This window comes from Heterobasidion irregulare, assembly GCF_000320585.1.
Source record: "Heterobasidion irregulare TC 32-1 unplaced genomic scaffold scaffold_04, whole genome shotgun sequence".
NCBI classification, from domain to species: Eukaryota; Fungi; Basidiomycota; class Agaricomycetes; order Russulales; family Bondarzewiaceae; genus Heterobasidion; species Heterobasidion irregulare.
In genome coordinates, this window is record NW_009258200.1 from 2,737,889 (window position 1) to 2,756,488 (window position 18,600).

The 18,600-nt window shown below is 57.7% G+C and overlaps 6 protein-coding genes across 6 annotated transcripts; 2 read left to right on the plus strand and 4 right to left on the minus strand.

Annotated features, from left to right (window-relative positions):
* Positions 1–129: 129 nt before the first annotated feature.
* HETIRDRAFT_109108 (uncharacterized protein) lies at positions 130–768 on the minus strand (the record flags this gene model as incomplete). Its single annotated transcript, XM_009547374.1, has 1 exon — positions 130–768. One exon carries the CDS (start codon positions 766–768, stop codon positions 130–132), a length of 639 nt encoding a protein of 212 aa, XP_009545669.1.
* Positions 769–894: 126 nt separating this feature from the next.
* Positions 895–1,875, plus strand: HETIRDRAFT_127400 (Esterase/lipase/thioesterase; the record flags this gene model as incomplete). Its single annotated transcript, XM_009547375.1, has 3 exons — positions 895–1,094; positions 1,217–1,403; positions 1,465–1,875. 3 exons carry the CDS (start codon positions 895–897, stop codon positions 1,873–1,875), a joined length of 798 nt encoding a protein of 265 aa, XP_009545670.1.
* Positions 1,871–2,745, minus strand: HETIRDRAFT_409215 (uncharacterized protein). Its single transcript, XM_009547376.1, has 3 exons — positions 2,267–2,745; positions 2,026–2,214; positions 1,871–1,967 (listed from the first exon to the last, which is right to left on the minus strand). Exon 1 carries the CDS (start codon positions 2,611–2,613, stop codon positions 2,347–2,349), a length of 267 nt encoding a protein of 88 aa, XP_009545671.1. The 5' UTR covers positions 2,614–2,745; the 3' UTR covers positions 1,871–1,967; positions 2,026–2,214; positions 2,267–2,346.
* Positions 2,746–9,205: 6,460 nt separating this feature from the next.
* HETIRDRAFT_149236 (uncharacterized protein) lies at positions 9,206–9,928 on the minus strand. The gene has a single exon (XM_009547377.1). The coding sequence runs from the start codon at positions 9,799–9,801 to the stop codon at positions 9,571–9,573; it is 231 nt and encodes a 76-aa protein (XP_009545672.1). The 5' UTR covers positions 9,802–9,928; the 3' UTR covers positions 9,206–9,570.
* A 184-nt stretch (positions 9,929–10,112) lies between these two features.
* HETIRDRAFT_409217 (uncharacterized protein) lies at positions 10,113–10,804 on the minus strand. The gene has a single exon (XM_009547378.1). The coding sequence runs from the start codon at positions 10,582–10,584 to the stop codon at positions 10,273–10,275; it is 312 nt and encodes a 103-aa protein (XP_009545673.1). The 5' UTR covers positions 10,585–10,804; the 3' UTR covers positions 10,113–10,272.
* Positions 10,805–12,221: 1,417 nt separating this feature from the next.
* HETIRDRAFT_68483 (P-type ATPase) lies at positions 12,222–17,155 on the plus strand. Its single transcript, XM_009546416.1, has 10 exons — positions 12,222–12,315; positions 12,442–12,641; positions 12,719–13,160; positions 13,215–13,361; positions 13,417–13,570; positions 13,629–13,708; positions 13,759–14,564; positions 14,616–15,618; positions 15,680–16,052; positions 16,145–17,155. The coding sequence occupies exons 2-10, from the start codon at positions 12,540–12,542 to the stop codon at positions 16,365–16,367; spliced, it is 3,330 nt and encodes a 1,109-aa protein (XP_009544711.1). The 5' UTR covers positions 12,222–12,315; positions 12,442–12,539; the 3' UTR covers positions 16,368–17,155.
* Positions 17,156–18,600: the final 1,445 nt, after the last annotated feature.

Here is an 18,600-nt window from a genome sequence, read left to right on the forward strand (position 1 = left end):
CATAATCACGAATCTGTAAGAGCCTTGCAGATCTAGGCTGGAAGCGTCGCGGCGCCCCGGGTCCCGTGTCCCGTGTCTCGCATCGGGAGCCCCGACATGCAGCGCCCCGTCCACAGCAGACGTCACCGATCACGCCGTTTTCGCGATGACGTTCACGTTCATGGGACGCGCGGCGGCGGACGCGGCGGCGGCGGCATCCGCGCGCGTCTGGCTCTGGCCGACGATGGGCATCGGGCGGCGGGCGAAGACGAGCTTTTTGCGCACGATGGCGGCGATGGTGTACGTGGCCGGGGGCCGCGTCGTGGGATGCGCGGCTGGAGAGTCATAGGAAGCAGAGGCAGAGGCAGAGGCAGAGGCAGAGGCAGAGGCAGACGTGGTGAATGGGGCAGAGGGGTCGGAGGGAGGTGCGGGGGTGGTGCGGTGCAGGACGGCGAGGGGTTTGGGAAGCGAAACGAGTTTGCCTTCGAGGAGATGATGCCCGATGCGCAGGGTCGGTTTCGCCTTGTGCGCGCGATCATGCAAGGGAGTCAGCGTCGGCATGGTAGAAGCGATCCCGTAGAGAAGAAACTCGCGCGCGCGCACCTGTGTATCGCTGGCGTCGGGCACGGTGAGCGTGCCGATGGGCTGGTCGCGCCTGTCGCCGTCGGCGTGGATGTCGCCTTGGAGCTCGATGAGGACGAGCTCGGAGGTGCCGATGCGGGCGATGTTGGGAGGCAGGGCTGGGGAAGAGGGCGAGGACGGCGCGGGCAGGGTGATGGGGATGATCATCGTGGGTGGAAGAGGCGCGCACTGCACAACGGTGACCGCGACGCGACGCGAAGGGTCACGATAAGTCACGTCACCCTAGATGGCTTGTCACACATATCTCCGACTCGTTCCGATCGTCCTCCGGCAATGGACGCAGCTGCACAGCCGCTCTTCCCCAATCCCCTCGTGCTGCCCACTGGTCTCGCTCTCGAGACATGTTTCGCGCCTGCGTCGCTTGACGGTGCTGATGATTATGACGGGGCCACTGCACCGCGCTCTGCTCTAGGTAGCAAGCTGGCAGTATGTCTACACCCATGGTCGCGTCTGGGTGGCAACATGTATGATCCGTGCGTCGTCGTTCTCATCTTTGTTTCATCGCGCGAAACCGATTCATAATGCGACTTCACTTTGACTCTTCACTCGTCATAATCTGTCGTTCGTTATATGCGCCGTGGTGGGGGTCGAACAGTATACTTGAAACACTCGTTCATCCATTGACACGCAACGGATACCATGTCTTGCGATACAACGCGCGGGGCGTGGGCGACTCGTCTGGAGCTGCTTCGTTCACGGGCTTTCAAGAGGCCCAGGATTTGAAGGAGCTCGTGCAATACGCCGTTGCAAGGCTCGGTGGCGTCCAGGAGCTGCTTCTCGTCGTATGTCTCCTTCCGGCTTATCCTGGCTTGATCTACTCACATTGATAACATCGATACCCAGGGGTATTCTCATGGCTCTCTCATAACGTCCTTTCACTCCCCGCTTCCTTTACCGACGCGAACGTCGCATATACTCCTATCCTACCCGTTCGGCCCGCGGCAGTTCCTCACAGCGTTCAACTCTGGAAAGTACCAGGACGCTATCGAGACTCTCTTGAAGGACGCGGGTGCTAGAGTCCTCATCGTCTATGGGGACGCGGATGAGTTTACGAGCGCTTCCTCGTATACAGGGTGGATCGAGCGCCTCAGGAACGTCGCGAGTACAGGCATGGGAAGCGAAGAAGGTACCGTTCGGGAGAGGATGCAAATCGAGTGCGTGGCGGGCGCCACGCACTTCTGGACGGGCCAGTCGCGGGGAGAGTTGGTCCGCGTAGTCAAGGCGTTCCTCGACGAGGGTTCCTACTCCAGATAAATTGCTCTCCACCCTTTTCCACCCCGCTCTGTCGATCCCCGAGGAGCCCTAAGACCAACAATAGATGCATGGACGGTGGCTAATCGTTAATCGTACGTGCACTCTGTACTCCTATACATGTACCGACTATCTGTATTGCGTCTTTACCAGGAGCTGTGCTCCCGAAGACAGGACACTTAGGCCAAAACCCTTTCGGTCGCTGCTGCGCTCGCTGCTGAGCTATTGAGCCCAAGCATTTCTGCGAGATGCTATGCAGCTCAGCCTGTCAATATCGTTTGTGGCTGAATCTCCTTGCGTGCCTCTGGCCGCAGCTTGTAGTGGAGCTGCGGACGGGGACGAGTAAGTCCAGACTCGCTGACCGTCTATCGGTGGCTGATTTTTTCCCAAGAAGGTGATCGCCGCCTGGAGATGCTCTTCACAGGATGTTCACAGCTCGTCTGGTTGGTCGGAAAGCCCGGGGCTCAGTGAACTTCAAATTTTCAGACATTGTGTACTCGTGTGTTGTGCGAGTTGTCTTTCATCTTGAGCCTGGGTATTGCTGTGTACTTCTTGAGGGTGCACTTTCTGCCTTGCATCCTGCCCCTTGATAACGAAGGGGCTCTCAGCGAACGGCATACGTATATGCGCTTTGTCTAAGTAATTGGGGGAAGTGGTCAAGATAGGAGCGTCTGTCATCATCTCTTGAGTCCATGCGGACAGCGGTTCCTCGAAAACTTTCTGCAAGTTTGGTGCGTGCATATTTGTAATGCTCGGCGTTTAGCGGTTAGCATCTCTGCCGTCTTGTTCGTTCTACCAGGGAACCCATTCCTCGTTGGCAATGACTGGGGCTGTACTTGGAGAGACTGGAACGAGCTAGAGCTTCGCTTGATCTTATTGGTTCTCGCGCTCAATGCGTGGAAATTTAAAGTGTTCGGTTCTCGATGCCTCTAGCATTTCCATTGATCAATGAGCGCAGTGCGTTTGACACGCTTCGACACGTCGCAATTTGTCTGCAATGGCTGAGGCTGTACTCGGAGAGACTGTTTACTCGACGCTAGCGGCTTGGCCTTCTTGTCGTTGCGCACGATTGATGGAATGGCTAGTTTTCATCCCTATCGTGCTTATCTGGATAGCTCTACTTGCCAGTCATGCGCTAGATGGCCAGCAATTTGGCTTGTCCGATCATGTCTGCTGCTTCGATGAGGTGCTTCACTTGCTTGCCTATTCACCTGCGCGCAGCTAGTCTCCCAAAGGCAGCAACATATGCGATCCTCCTTCAACCTCGGACGTGGTCTCCGAATATCCATGTACAGTCCTGCATGCTTTCTATCAAGTATTATTTGCACCTTCTTTGACTTCCTTTATTCCTCAATTCCCATATGTCAAGGGTTCCCATTTGGCTGAGACAGGGCCATACTTGGCGCAGCAGCGCGTAATATTAGCAAGAATCACTACCAGGAACTCTCCCACCTTGAACTTTCAATGTCGGACCCACGTTTCAAAGTCAGGCAACCGAATTAACTTCATAGCATGCAATTTGGAAGCGCATCACAATTGCTTACTTTGGCTCTGCTAGGCAAGTCGGACGAGGAAGGGCGCTGCGCCGTACGCTTATGAAACGGATGCCGACGGCTCTTCCTACGCGTCAATTCCCATCCTACGTACGACATATGTGGACCCTGTCGGCGCTCTGACGCCACTCGTGGAGAAAGGTGGGGTCGCGGAGGTCGTGCGCTCCCCGAGTGTATGGAGCGGGCTGTACACCGTGGAATACTTGATCGCACACTCCATGACGCGTGCGGTAATTTGACTCCAAACGGAGGTTCCTAAAGGCCCGTCTACGACCCTGCATCAGTTTGTTGAGTGTTGCAAGCCAGGGTTGGCCACGCATCGTTCTGCTTGTCCGGATTGACTTCAGTGAAACGTCCCACACTCATTCGATAGCTAAGTGCTCAAGACGCACTGGAACCTTCAGGCATCATCAGAAACTTGGAGAGCAAGTGGGGATATTAACGCATCCGTAAGTTTATCAAACGTTCTATGGCGCTCACACGTCGCCGCTGGCCTTGAACTCATGTTTGCTTAACCAAACTAGGACCTCGGCATACTCATTTTGGAGTAGAGAGAGACGTTTCACCGCGGGCAAAGGTCACAAGTTCAGTGAGTGGAGTTGGTCACAAAATTGCATTTACTCTACACTTCAGTTTCGTGCCCTTGCATGCTCTCGATAACATCCGATCGTACCTTTGTATGTTGTTTTTTTTGGTTGCGTTCCCATCGGCATATTTTCTAGGGTGTACGCGCCCTTACACGCCCTTCTTTGCCAGCGCCATTCTACCGTTACGTATTTCTTCACTGAGGCGATGTAACCAATTCTGGCGTTCTGGTTCCGCATGCACGCATCTCATGAGATTGAGTGCGAGTTGTCAGGCAACTAAATCTTTGCTCCTCACTCAAATGACCCAGCGTGCTTAGAGCGTTGAGCGGTGCGAGTTTCATGTGACAACAGACCAAGCAGGTCAGTCCGTCCACTAGCTGGTGATTCTGACCCGTTCACTTACATCCGAAATTTGTGGCCCGTGCATCGAAGCCTCTAACATAAGGGACCCTGCGCACGATGCGCACAGCCTCTTCCGTTACGGACTCCAAGAGACTCCAAGGAACATTCTCGATGCTCTATCTGTACCTAAATATGTGCATGGCAGGCAGCTGGCCTGCACAGCCTTGCCTGTAAGCAGGCTTCTTTTGGGACTTTTGAGTTCTGGACGCTTACATGCATCCTCTAGAGTGGAGAGCAGTCCGATCATCGATGGCCTGACCTCTGAAGGATGACTGCAGCCGTCGTTCTCACCTTTGCGTGCACGACATCTTTCTCTCATGAGGTGGTACATTTCGAACAGGCACCTTTGGTAGAATGACTGTCATGGTGGAGCCCGACTAGGTCAGGATAGTAAGCTACCCGTAAGCCGCAATTTGCATAACCGGGTTGTCGGCATTGACCGTTATTACAGGCAAACAATGCGGGTGAGGCTAAGTTGCACGATTCCCGAGGTAGCGTTATGGGGTAATGGTATCACAATCACCCTTCGAAGCCGCTAAAACCCACCTCAATATCATAATAGCTCGAATCATAACCGGGGGGCAGTGTAGATTGGTATTACTCTACTTTTTCGTCCTAGACGTCTCTCATCAGGAGAAGTTTAGGCTGTATGTTTGGCTTTACAAGCGATCGTCCTGACTAGACAAATGAATGGTCCAATGTCCGAAGTTCATGGGCATAGGGCGCATTATAGCAACGACGTCAGCGGTTCTACCGATCAACATTCACATGAAGCCTGTGTCTTTGGATGAGACCAATCGATTATAGACCAAATCAGACCATCAACGCCATCCAGATTGGTGTCAATATCGCCGTAACTATTTGCCCAACATCATGATCCACTGAAGTGTCAGCGGCCGATGGGGTTTTCGAGGCCAGCGGATATATGATCGCTTTCTCCAACGAAACAAAGGCGTCAGACTCATTATCCCCCTATGCTCGTAGCGCGTAACATGAGACGCATAGCATACAAGCAGCCTTGAAGAGGTATGTCGAGGCATGGAACATGCCGCGATGTGACACGGAACCTACATGATCAAAAGAGGGTCATAAGTGATTGTCCTGCATGAAGAGGGAAGCTAGCATTGATATGATCACACTTCTCGTTACCGCCTGGTGCACCTTTCCACTAATTAGGTCCGCAAATGAGGCTGTCGATGGCAGCCAAAGTGTGTGAATCCGGCTGAGGGGTGAGTCATGTGAGTTACACCAATGAAGTACCCGATTGCTTTGTGTCGTGCACTGTTGACACATACTATTATTGGCCGGCAGGTTAAGGTGATTCTAGAATCTCTCGAAAATGTGTGACTGGGTTGATTTCTCTAAAGCGCCTACGAGTGCTTTGCTGTCTGGAAATGAGCATGGCAAACTGACATTGCGCAGCACCCAAAAAATTCTCTGGCTTCCCATTGTGATACAGGCTGTGTAGACGGCCTTCCTGCTCGTGGATGATCCGACTACGCATGCCAGACCCATTGCATGGAAATGCAGGTATCCTTGCTGAAAGCTGTGAACAAGCCATACCATCGGTGAAAAGGAGGGGAAAAGAATAATCAGAAATAGACTTTGCGGACCTTGATCCGCTAAAATTAATTCCCTCATGCAAAACCGTCGAAAGTTTTGACGCCGAGAAGATCGTAGAGTAGGATTGAGCAGGGAAAAGAAGATCACTTCCGGGTCGATGGGGTTGGAATTTCCAACAAGCTGTTTCATGCCCACACATTTTTCAGGGGTAGAAATATGCGCACATTATGACAGCCATACCGGATTGTCTAATGCTAGAGGCGCTCATCGAGGATGTAGCCCCGCCGAATGACTGGCAGGGCATGTGAGCATCTGCCTCCATATGAAAGGATATTTCTACTGAAGATAAAAGACTATGCCCCATTGTGTCTGAGATCAGATGGCCCAGGTCTTTCGAACGCAATACGAATACAGAATCCTTTGTGATGACACTGTGATACGAAATGTACAGCTGTCATGGTCTGTGTATGAAGAAAATGGATTGATTACTGAGGTGCAGTGCTCTGAGATGAGCACAAGTACTCATACGGGTTCACCACTGATGATCTGAAGGATACTGACGAGAGGCGCCTGGTTGACCAGTGCGGAACGCCGCGGTGATGGGCAGTACTAATACGCTGGCAATTATCAGAGCATCTCACCCACGGTCACGACGAGTCCATAAATCAAATCATTTGTTTCGGGTTTGAGGCAGCATACCTGGTCCGCAGTTTTGCAAGGAAGAGGTATGAATATCGGGGGTCAAGTCAAAATCGTGTCCAAACTCGGCAGCAACGGCATGATGAATCCCATCCTCGAGTACACGCCGCGGAGCTCGAATATCTGACCTCATCCAATGAAGACCCCGGCGGGTTCTCTCATCTCTGACCACAAGGCCATCGGTCACTCCTTCACTTCTCAGATTCTCCTTTTCTAGGGGAGGAGCGCAGAATATTGGAGCTTACCATTGCAAGTGTAGAGCGGCGCAATATGATGAACTCACAATGAAGATGCAGGGCCTCATCTGTTATTCTGCAATCCTGATCCTAGTCACCCACGCAGCCTCAGGTATCAAGGATTGCATCACGCTGCGCGGCATGTGTAGACATCAATCTATCAATTATGCGGTACAGCATGAAAAGCGTAGATGCCGTGGAGCAACGGAAGGTTCGCTGAGCCGATGACCGCCCGAGCAGGCTCCGCAATGGCAGAAAGTTGACGAGGTACGTCGAGGCGAGCATAGCATCGGCCGGAGACCGTTTGACATCATTTACAGCATCCCGTTGCTCTATTCCACTTCGAAGGCATGTTCCCTAAGTTTCCTGCGGCCTGCCTACGAGATGGTCCAGCTGCGCGCCCCTGGCCGTTGTCAGCGCACTTCGCTGCGTTCATAGATGCCTTTGCATCTCTTCATTGAACGGAATTATGACCGAGCGTATGCTGCGCCTTCATGTTCGAATTTCAGAGGGACGTCTCGCGCCGGATTCAACTCTGCGAAGTGCACGATATTTCAGCACTTCGCGAACCTTGGGGGCTGTGCACACTTCCCTCACGCTGGCAATCATGCTCTCTGCTTCATTTCCTGTGTCGTGTGCCAGTACAGATGACTCAGATCACCCACATCCACCCCGCTCCTGAGGATCCAAGTTCAAGTTCCGAGATATGCTGGCAGCAGCGGCAGCAGCATAATTGTCATCTGGCGCTCCAAATGCGTGCTTCCGCGCAGGGAGAAGGCATAAAGCGATGCTGTTTCGGAAGGAACGTTCCCGGGAGGTAGGTTGCATTCCGAGGTCAAGACTCTTCTTCTCACTGAAAGAGACTAGCTGTTCCGATTTGGTCCTGAATGAAGCAAAGCATAGATGGCCCGCCTACATAGGATTGATCGCCATCATAAGTAATGGCGGGACACGTCTTCGTACATAGTACTATTTGTAAGAAGGTCTGTCAATCAACCAAGTAAGCTGCATATAGCTGACAATGGGCCTACTAGGGCAATTGGGAGCACCCGCCTCGAATACGGCCAGGCTCACTTTGTGTTCTCTGTATCCGAGGCTGTCATCATCGATACCCTCTTAAGCGCTCAGGGGCTGTGCATCTCACAACCCCAACATGGTTTCGCAGGCAATGGTGCAGCCTCCTTATATTTGCGCCCCGTGATCTGCTCAACGAGTCCAATGCGGTGGTTGAATCAAGATGATTTCCCATTCCGTCTAATAGTCCATGGTGCCTGAAAGCGCGAGAGCATCCTGTACTATACAGCATCTGCGATTGTGGACCCCTACGCAAGTTGCCGAGGAACAATAGGTGCATCGTACACAGGCTCCTATCGCCCATTTGAATACACTGAACGAGAAGACGCGCAACCGAGAGCCTCAAAGCAGCGGCTTGCCGCACACGTGCCGAGGTAAAATTCGGCGTCGGCTTCGTCCTGTCTGCGCCCGTCGCGTCTGCAGCCTCACGCTGGCTGTACTCGAGCTTCGAACGCGCGGCGCGCGGCAGCCGCGTCGCCGCGTTCTCTCCGAACAGTCCGAGCGCACTGGCCGCGCGTTCATCTGTTCGTTTGCCCGGTGGGCAAGGAGACGTCACCGCCCGCAGGATAGGACAAGACGCTACGTCGCATGTGCCCATGTACGTGCCCATCGTGTACGTGCGGCAGGAACGTCGGGCCCGCACATGCCCCCTGTGGCTATGGGCGCGCCCTGATGCACAGACGCTGTGCACCGCACACCACCGAGTGAGAAATCAGAGCCAGCGGTATCGGTATCGGCATAAGACGTAGGACGAAAGAAGCAAGGCAGCGTACCGTCATAACACCGCGACCTACATATCGCTCTCACGCCGACAGGACGATGATCTCCCGACGCCCAGGCTTATCTTTGCCGGTATTTGTCGTGTGTCGCGCCCTACTGTACGGCAGCCGTGCAGGCTCGAGGCTGGTTAGTTGGACGCGTGACCTACTTAGACTAGATGCGGAGGCCCGAGTATGTCGCTTTCCTGAGACAGGTCATTACCCGTGTCATTGCCCAGGCGAAATCCTAGGAGACCCGGAACGACGGCGTGGTGTGGCGAGACGGCTGGCGTGCGCATCAAAGAGCGTCGTCTGTGTGGGCACATACATCCCTACACTCTAGCTCGTATATCGCAGGACTGCGCCCCCCAATGTACGAGTACGGAATCGGAGCCGGAACGCCGCGCCGAACGTATCTTCCCCAGCGCGCGCGAGCCGAACACGTACGATCGAGTGCGTCCGGGGCAGATAGAAGACGTCGGTTATCTGCACGCAGACATGTGTATCAGCTATTGTCACTGTAATCATGACGCGGAGTGCATGATCGGGGGACCTGCAGCTTCCACGGACGTCCGTGTGTCGTCGAGGGCCGATAGCGAGAGCTCTTCGGCATCTGCTCTGATCCGCTGTGAGCCCTCATGATCCGCGCACGGCGCTGGAGGCGCGCGTCGACGATGTCGGATCCGAGCGCGAGCACGTCCGATCGCGCAGAAGGACTTGGGCCCTCGGTCGCATCCGATCACGAATGAGCCAAGGGCTGCGGACAGGCGGGGTCGCCTGCCCGTCCAACATCGCCCGTGCAAAGCAGAGCAGATCAGAGCAGAGCTCAGAGGGCACTGCGCTGGTCGTAGATCGCGGATCGCAGGGCGCGGCGAGCGTGCAGCCCGACGGCACACGCCAGCCGAGCGCGCGGAGCCGGACGCAGCTGTAGAGCGATGCGCGAGATCTCGGTAGACACAGACAAGCAAGCCAAGCGAGGCATATTAGGCAAGGAGTACAGAGAGCAGTGTATGCACGCGCGCGTCGGGTTCTCAGAAGAGCGCCGATCGAAGTGCATCGGACACGTTTCCTGATTGCAGCTGCGCGGCGCGCGCCACGAGGGGGCAGAAGAGCGCCGATCGGGGACGGATCGCACACGTTGTCAGATGAGATGCGGGGGCGAGATGGCGCCGTTTGGCATGTGCCAATAGGTCCTGTACCCGTGCGCACGACAAAGAAAAGCGCGCCGCTGTGTAGGCGGAGACGCGCAGAAGCCAGAAGAAAGGCGAGCACGGAATGAACTCCGCAGAGGGCGAAGGCGAGGGAGAGTAGCCCCTATTTTCGAGACAAGGGATCTTCCTTTTCCGTTTTGGAAAGAAGAGGAGAGGCCGCAGATTTCCAGTCAGCCTCAGTTGGTGGGATTGTGCTATAGTAGCAGCGGGTCGACGATCACAGCGGATGAGCTTGCATTGTGTGCAAGCGTGAGCCGTAGATCGTCCCCAGACCCGCAGACCCACAGCCTGACACAATCAGCACTTGTCCGGAGAAGTCAAGATCCAGCAGCCCCTGTAAGAGACTCCCGGGTGACAGCCAGATTTTGGACGCAAGTGGGCCCGGCGACCTCGAGGCGCATGATAATGGCCAGGCGCTCGCCACTGCCGCTCGCCGCTCGCAATTTGAATGCTGATTTCAGACTCCGCCCGTCGCGGAGCTCAAGTACGCGCTCGGCCGCGCTCGGCCTTCGTGCGGAGATGGAGCGATGACGAGCGTGCGGCTGCGGCGTGTCATCGCGGGTTGAAAGGCGGATCCAAGACCAAGAGGATCCAAGAGGACTGCTGGGGCGGGCCAAGCGCCTCAACATGTGGCGGCGATGCGGAGGGACACTGTATCCGACGGGCGGATAGCATGATCAGGTTTCTAGGGCCTGAAAGCCAAGGATAAGTCAAGCACATTGTGTGATAGCGCGATGCGATGTGGAGACAGTGTAATACGGGGTATGTAAGGCTACGGGGTATGCAAGGCTACGGAGTATGTGAGGCTACGTAGTAGGTGGTGTGCGATGCCAGAACCAAGTGGTTGCTTGTTGTTGCCGGAAGGCTATTGTTCACGCCGATGCCGTGGGGCAGTTGATCTGGAGCATAGGGGAGACGAGGCCACAGTTGTGGAGAACACTTAGTTCTGGTGCGTGGGTGGCGGATCGGCATATGCAGGAGGCAGTGAGCGGGCACAGTGCCTCCGCAGACAGGGCTCGCCGAGTACGGGGCCGCCGCTGTCCATGGAGCTGTCTGCGGCGTATGACTGTATGCGCGTCGGCGAGGGGGCGCGTGTGTGTGCACGTGACGGGACTGGGGCTGAGAGACCAGCTGTGATGAATGCTGCATGGGCAGCCGCGTACGAGGCGACGGCGATGAGAGAATGAAGGAGGGCTGTATGCGCGTCGGGCAGTATGTATTGGAAGAGAGCAGAGGAGTTGTGTGTGTGGCAAGCCGGGACGCCAAGCCGGATTTCCTAATGCAGCCGCACAGCCTCGGTTCACCGCCTTTAGTTCTGGAAATTCTGTGCTTGTTTTGGAGGATCGTTTTATAGAGCAGACAACGCGCGAGGGGCATGCTCACCTCCCTCCCCCCCTCCCTCGACGCCATGCCCGACAACGCACACGACATCCCCTCCATCGCCGTCACCGGTTCCACAGAACACCTCCACCTCTTCGCCCCCGGCGACGACCGGCACAACGTCCCCCTCGACGACCTCGTTCTCAGGCCTCCTCCCGTACAGCCAAACCGCGCACGCTCCCCCTCAGAGCCCGGTTTTCTCTCTCTCCCGAACCCCATCCTCAGGACAGGAAGAAACTCGCTCGAGGCCGCGTCGTCGCCCTCACCGTCCTCCCCATTGTCCGAGCGATCAGACCGCTCAGACTCGCCCCTCCTCAATGTCCCGCCCTCCCCCACCCTTTCCGCACACTCCGGCACCTCCGTCCACTGGGCGAACTCCACCCAGCTCCGCACAAACCGCCCAGAAGAACACGATGGCATCTCGTCCCTCGGCCTCCTTTCACCCCCTGCCTCCGGCCACCGCCGCAAGGGGAGCAACGCCACTTTCACAAGCTCCATCAGTGGCAGCGAGACAGAGCCAGACCACACCGGCGAATCCTCCAACATCGCCCTCAGCCCCCTCCTCACCGCCCGCTCTGATGCCAGCACGCTCGCGTCCCCGACACACACACACGTCGACTCAGCCTCCGACGGCGGCTCCCGCCCCGGCTCGCGCTCAAGCTTTGTCAAAAAGTTTCACCGCCTTCGCCGCGCGTCGCGCTCCCCAGAAGGCTCTGACGGTATCGACACCGATACGTCCGACGGCCCTCCCGCCGCGCCTAAGCAGGAAAGGAAGGGAAAGGGGAAGAAGAAGCGCGAGCTCGAGCGCCTCGCTGCCATCGAGCTTGAGCAGGATGCGAACAAGGACCCCGCACCGTTCGCGTTCAAGCCGTTCCAGCTCGCGAGCCTCCTCGATCCAAAGAACATCGAGGCTCTCGAGGATCTGGGCGGCGTCGACGGCCTTTTGCGCGGCCTGGGGACTCACCGGACTCTCGGACTGGGTGTGGCGAGCCTCGCGGCCAAGGCGGACCCGCCCGATCACGCGTCGCAACCTGTGCAAGCCACTCGGAAGAGCAGGGACATCGAAGAAGGTTCAGACGAGCAACTCCCAAATATTACCATCACAGAGCCCAGTGGGGAGATCAAGGGGCTCCAGAGCACAGTCAGCTTGGGCGATGCAGCACAGTCCGCGTCGGGCGGTACGCCCGACGCGCATGGGGCAGACATGGATGTTCGGAAACGCGTATACGGCGATAATGTGCTTCCTGGAAGGAAAAGCAAGAGCTTACTGCTTTTGATGTGGCTGGCGCTCAAGGACAAGGTCTTGGTGCGTGTCTGATTGGCTATGCCCGTTTTGTCCGCGCGCCTACTGATACGGGGGTTGCCGTCATTGGGCGCTTGTAGATCCTCTTGTCGGTCGCGGCGGTCGTCTCGCTCGCGCTGGGCTTCTTCCAGGACTTTGGCACGCCACGCGCCAGCGACGACCCCCCTGTGGACTGGGTCGAGGGCGTGGCCATCATCGTCGCGATCGTCATCGTCGTCTCGGTCGGGTCGGTCAACGATTGGCAGAAGGAACGGCAGTTCAAGACGCTCAACGAGAAGAAGGAAGAGCGCACGGTCAAGGTGATTCGTGGCGGCGTCGAGATGCTGGTGGACGTACATGAGGTCGTCGTCGGCGATGTGGCGCTTCTCGAGCCTGGCGAGATCGTCCCCTGCGACGGCATCTTCCTGTCTGGGCACAACGTCCGGTGTGACGAGGCTGGCGCAACGGGCGAGTCGGACGCGATCAAGAAGCTCTCATATGAGGAGTGCATACGCATTCGCGACGAGCGGCTGTTAGAAGATAGTCCCGCAGCGTCGGACGTTGAGCAAACCGGTCATGAGGGCGCCGACGGAGGAGACGTGAAGAAGGCGCGCCCGTCGGGTATGGATTTGCTCGGGCACACGGACTGCTTCATTATCAGCGGGAGTAAGGTGCTTGAGGGCGTCGGCTCGTACGTCGTCATCGCTGTCGGCACGAAGAGTTTCAACGGTCGAATCATGATGGGTGCGTTTTCTCTTTCTCTGCTTCGTCCATCCGGCTCACTGAACACGCAATTTAGCGCTGCGGACGGACGCGGAAAACACCCCGCTCCAGCTCAAGCTCAACGACTTGGCAGAGCTCATCGCCAAGGTCGGCAGCCTCGCGGGCTTGCTCCTGTTCTCGGCCTTGATGATCCGGTTCTTCGTCCAGCTTGGCACCGGTGAACCCGCCCGGTGCGTTTTTGTGCGTTGACGGTGTTCCACGCACAGCTGATGGATATGTTTTATTAAGGACCACGAACGAGAAAGGCATCGCATTTGTTCAGATTTTGATTATTGCTGTGACTCTCGTTGTCGTCGCTGTACCTGAAGGTCCGTCCCTGGGATAATTATCAGGCGCATATATGCTGATCAGAATGCAGGTCTACCATTGGCAGTCACATTGGCGCTCGCTTTTGCGACGAAACGAATGACACAGGAAAATTTGCTCGTGCGCGTCCTCGGATCCTGCGAGACGATGGCGAACGCGTCTGTCATCTGCACGGACAAGACCGGTACCTTGACGCAAAACGAAATGACCATCGTCGCCGGCTCTGTCGGCGTCCACGCCAAGTTCGTGCGACAATTTGAGGACAACAAGGCGCGCTCGAACGTCGACGACTTGAACACGTCGGGCGACCGCAAGCACGTGCAGGACTTCTCGCTCGACCAGGCGCAGCTGAACCAGGTGTTCTCGCCCGCGCTCAAGACGCTCTTCAACGACGCGATCGCCGTCAACTCAACCGCGTTCGAGGACCGCGACGCTGCGACGAGCGAGCTCGTGTTCGTGGGCAGCAAGACGGAGACGGCGCTGCTCAAGTTTGCGAAGGAGCTTGGGTGGGCTGATTATAAGCAGGTCCGGGACAGCTTTGAGATCGTGCAGATGATTCCGTTCTCGAGCGATCGTAAGGCCATGGGCGTCGTGGTGAAGCTGCCCGACGGCCGGTGGCGGCTGCACGTCAAGGGTGCGAGTGAGATCCTGACGGATAGGTGCTCGCGGCATGTCGTGGTGGAGCAGGACGGCTCGGGCGAGGCGATTGAGACCGCGCCTATCGGTGAACTCGAGCGCGACAATATTTCGCGGACTATCACATTCTATGCATCGCAGACGCTGCGGACAATCGGCATTTGTTACAGAGATTTCGAGCAGTGGCCCCCTGCAGGCGCACGGTACGTCGCGAACGATGAGGTGAGTGCACTCGGGCATGTCAATTCAGCAGCTTTGATTGACCCTGCGCAGGTGGAGTACGATGATTTGGCGCAAGACATGAATCTGATAGGTATCGTCGGCATCGAGGATCCCCTCCGCGAAGGTGTCCGCGAGGCCGTGGCAAACTGTATTAAGGCCGGCGTCGGCGTCAAGATGTGTACTGGCGACAACGTGCTCACCGCGCGCTCCATCGCGCAGCAATGCGGTATCTACACTGTTGGCGGTATTGTCATGGAGGGCCCGGTCTTTAGGCAACTTCCGCCGGACACGATGAAGAAGGTCGTGCCGCGGTTGCAGGTGCTCGCGCGCTCGTCGCCGGAGGATAAACGCATCTTGGTCGAGACGCTCAAGGGACTTGGCGACGTGGTCGGCGTCACGGGCGACGGCACGAACGACGGGCCGGCGCTGAAGACTGCACACGTTGGATTCTCCATGGGCATCGCCGGGACGGAGGTCGCAAAGGAGGCGTCTGACATCATCCTGATGGACGACAACTTTTCATCGATCGTGAAGGCCATCATGTGGGGCCGGTGCGTCAACGACGCGGTGCGCAAGTTCCTGCAGTTCCAGATCTCGACGAACGTGACGGCTGTGGTGGTTACATTTGTGACGGCGGTGGCCTCGGACCAGGAGGAGTCGGTGCTGAGCGCGGTGCAGCTGTTGTGGATTAACATTATCATGGACACGTTTGCTGCTCTCGCGCTGGCCACGGACCCCGCCTCGCCCGTGCTGCTCGACCGCAAGCCGGACAAGAAGACGGCACCGCTGTTCACGGTGGACATGATCAAGCAGATCGTTGGACAGTCGATATACCAGATCATCATCATCCTTATTTTCCACTTCTTGGGTTCGCAGATCCTCGGCTTCCATGACCACACGACGAAGGAGAGCGACATCGTCCAGACGCTCGTGTTCAACATCTTCGTGTTTGCGCAGGTCTTCAACTCAGTCAACAGCAGGCGGCTCGACAACAAGCTGAACATCTTCGAGGGCATTCTCAACAATTATTATTTCATGTCTATCACCTTGATCGGTTTGTTCTTTTGTCGTGTCTGTCGTGCGTGATAGAGCAAGTCGGCTAACGCGTTTTGTAGAAATTGCGGTTCAGGTGCTCATTGTGTTTGTCGGTGGTGCCGCGTTTCAGGTGACCAGGATCGGCGGTCGCGAGTGGGGCATCTCGCTCGCGCTGGGGCTCGTGTCTATCCCGCTTGGCGCGCTCATCCGGTGCATCCCGAACGCACCCGTTGAGCGGCTCATCAGCAAGATACACCTCCGGCCTTTCTGGCGCAAGGAGGAGAAGCTGCCGACGACGCGCGCGGACGCGGAGCCCGGGTTCGGGTTCGCGATGGACCGCATGCGGGACAACTTGGGCACGTTCTCGACCGTGCGCGGCGGGCGCATGCGCTCGTCGTCGTTCGTCGTGAAGAGCAGATCTGGGCGCGCCGACGCGGACGCGCCGAAAGTAGTGTTCGTAGCTCGTTTGCCTTTCGCCGCACTCTCCGCGCGTCGAACGTTTTTGCTTACTCGGACCGTGCTTTTTTTTCGCCTTTGGCACACAGACCTGAACTGTTGACAATGTTCCCGTCGCTGATGGCCTCGCACATCGTCGGCTCGAACTGGACACCGCAGTCGAACGGCTCGCTCTCGGACCCGGCCGGATTCGACCCGTCCAGATCGTCGGCTGCGCTCTGGGAAAATAAGTTCGAGGTGCATCCGGACACGCCGCCGAACGACCCCGTGTTCAAGCTCTTGGGCGCGCGGCCGTCGACGTCGCGGCCATGAAACCTACGAAAATCGAGATTCTTTTCCCCTGTTCGCATCTGTCTATAAAGCCGCCTCCGGTACCTATGCCATCGGGCACTTGCGTGCGGGCAAGTTGGACGGACCACCGTCCTTGGCGTCACGACCATCAAGGCCTCACGCTTGATGGACCCTGGACGGGCCTGCGCCGCATGTACTCCCTCGTTGCTTGTAGCAACATTATCTCTCTCGGCGTGGCGCGATTTCTCGCCACCGCCGCTGCATCTAATCGCCCTCGGGCGTCCCATTATTTTTGTCCTCGTTTTTTTTTTTTTTTTACATTTCCGGCTTTCGTTTTCGTTTTCTGTATACTCCGCCAGCTTCGCTATCCATCACGCATGAAGACGGCACGGCACTTGTCGGGTTCGGCCACATCCATCGCACGACCGCGACTCGGCAAGCAAGAAAAAAAAATACAAGTTTCTTTTCGTCTCCCCTCGCCTCCTGGATCCCTCTCGACGCTCGACGCTCGACACGAACTTGCATGACCCCCCCCGCATCGCAGACAAGATACCCACCGCGACCGCCGCTTGCATAGAACATCACTCACCCGGCTATCTATCTCCAGCATTTTTTCTCGTTGCAGTGCTCGGTGCCCCCGACCGAATTATTAGCGCCAAACATCACTATTTGTTACTTATCGCGTGCGCGCGCGCACTCATACACACACGCGCGTGCCCTCGCATCCTCGCACCCATTTTCATATTTTCATGTTATCATATGTTCGCGGACGCGGGCTCTTGCAGCGTCTGCGCTGTCTAGACGAGCGTGCGGCCGCGCGTCGGTGATGTCGTACATGTTTTTTTTTTTCGTAATACAATAGAAGCTATCGACGTCTAATATTTGCCGTTCGCACTGTGTGTGAGAGAGCTGCGGCGCTTCAATGACAACGATGGTGATGATGATAACGGCGAGGTGTGATGAAAAACGTCCGCGGCGGACACCGTTGATCTGACGTGACTGTCTGATCAAGGCTGCCTGGAGTCTTCGAGGAACGGACGGGTGTGTGTGGAGGTTACCATGGGAAAGGCTGGAGGAGGTGCGAGGGAGCCCCTAACCTGAGTGGGCTGATGAGCGGACCTCGTGTCCATCGCCGTCATCTCTCCCACCAACGGCACACCGCCTCTCCCCTCTCCACCTCCCGCTCCCCGCATCGCGCCAGCTCCATCGCAACAAGTGTAGGGCAGCATGTGAGTCTCGCCGTCTCTCCCACGTCGTGTCTGCCGCTCATCGCCGCGTGATCCTGCGTCCCCAGGCCGCTGCCGGACGAGCGCCCTCGCCAGTCCGTAGCCAACCTCATCGGGCGGTTCGAGCAGCAGACGAAGCGCACGTCCACCGCGAACGGCTCCCCGCGGCCCTCCAGCATCGCCTCGCACTTCACAGGCGACTCCGTCAAAGAGGAGTCGCGCGCATCGCGCGAGTGGCCCCCCGTCAAGACATCCTCGCTCGCCGCACCCGCAAAGCCCCCCGCACCCGCACCCGCAGCCGCCGCACCCGCCGCCGCCTTCTCCCCGCCGCCCTCCATCCTGCGCACCACCGCCTTCTCCCCGCCGCCCCCAGACCTCGCCCTCGCGCCCATTTCCCCGCCGCACAGCGACCCTGCCACGTCGGACGATGCCCCGCCCCTGACCGCCCACTCCGACCCAGAGCCCGCATCCGCTGCCGTGCCCGCCGCCGTGCGCACCCTCCGCGCACCCGCCGCGGGCCCGAGACAGTCCGCGCCGCCCAAGATCGCCCGGTCGGCCCCCCTCTCGTCAAGCAAGTCCACCCCAGCCCGCGCATCGGCAGCGACCCCGACACCCAAAACTCCATCCAAGGCCCCCGCCGCCGCCGCCGCCGCCGCCACTAATACTGCCGCCGCTGCTACTACGAAGGCGGCCGCGACGCCCTCCAAGTCGTCCCACCCCCCCTCGGCCGCCAAGTCACGCATCCCAGCCCCAGGCGCACGCCCCAAGACCCCGTCCACGCCGCACAAAGCCCCCGCGCCCAAGACCACCCCCTCCTCCTCGTCGGCGCTCGCGCGCCCCAAGACGCCCGCCTCCACGCGCCCCAAGACTCCGTCCAGCTCGCTCTCCACGGGCGCCGCGCGCCCCAAGACGCCGGCATCGGGCCTCTTCGCGCCGACAGCTGCGTCGCTCGCCAAGGCCCGCAGCGTGCCCGCGAGCGCCGCGCCCGCCCCCGGCGCGAAGAAACCGCTGCCGAACCTCGACCGCCT

Bases quoted from the DNA above. Each gene is read 5' to 3' on its own strand.
- HETIRDRAFT_409215 (XM_009547376.1), bottom strand. From the start codon at position 2,613: ATGCACGCACCAAACTTGCAGAAAGTTTTCGAGGAACCGCTGTCCGCA.
- HETIRDRAFT_149236 (XM_009547377.1), bottom strand. From the start codon at position 9,801: ATGCACTTCGATCGGCGCTCTTCTGAGAACCCGACGCGCGCGTGCATA.
- HETIRDRAFT_409217 (XM_009547378.1), bottom strand. From the start codon at position 10,584: ATGTTGAGGCGCTTGGCCCGCCCCAGCAGTCCTCTTGGATCCTCTTGG.
- HETIRDRAFT_68483 (XM_009546416.1), top strand. From the start codon at position 12,540: ATGGATGTTCGGAAACGCGTATACGGCGATAATGTGCTTCCTGGAAGG. The intron at 12,642-12,718 runs GTGCGTGTCTGA...GGGCGCTTGTAG, and splicing joins CGCTCAAGGACAAGGTCTTG to ATCCTCTTGTCGGTCGCGGC. The intron at 13,709-13,758 runs GTCCGTCCCTGG...ATCAGAATGCAG, and splicing joins TGTCGTCGCTGTACCTGAAG to GTCTACCATTGGCAGTCACA.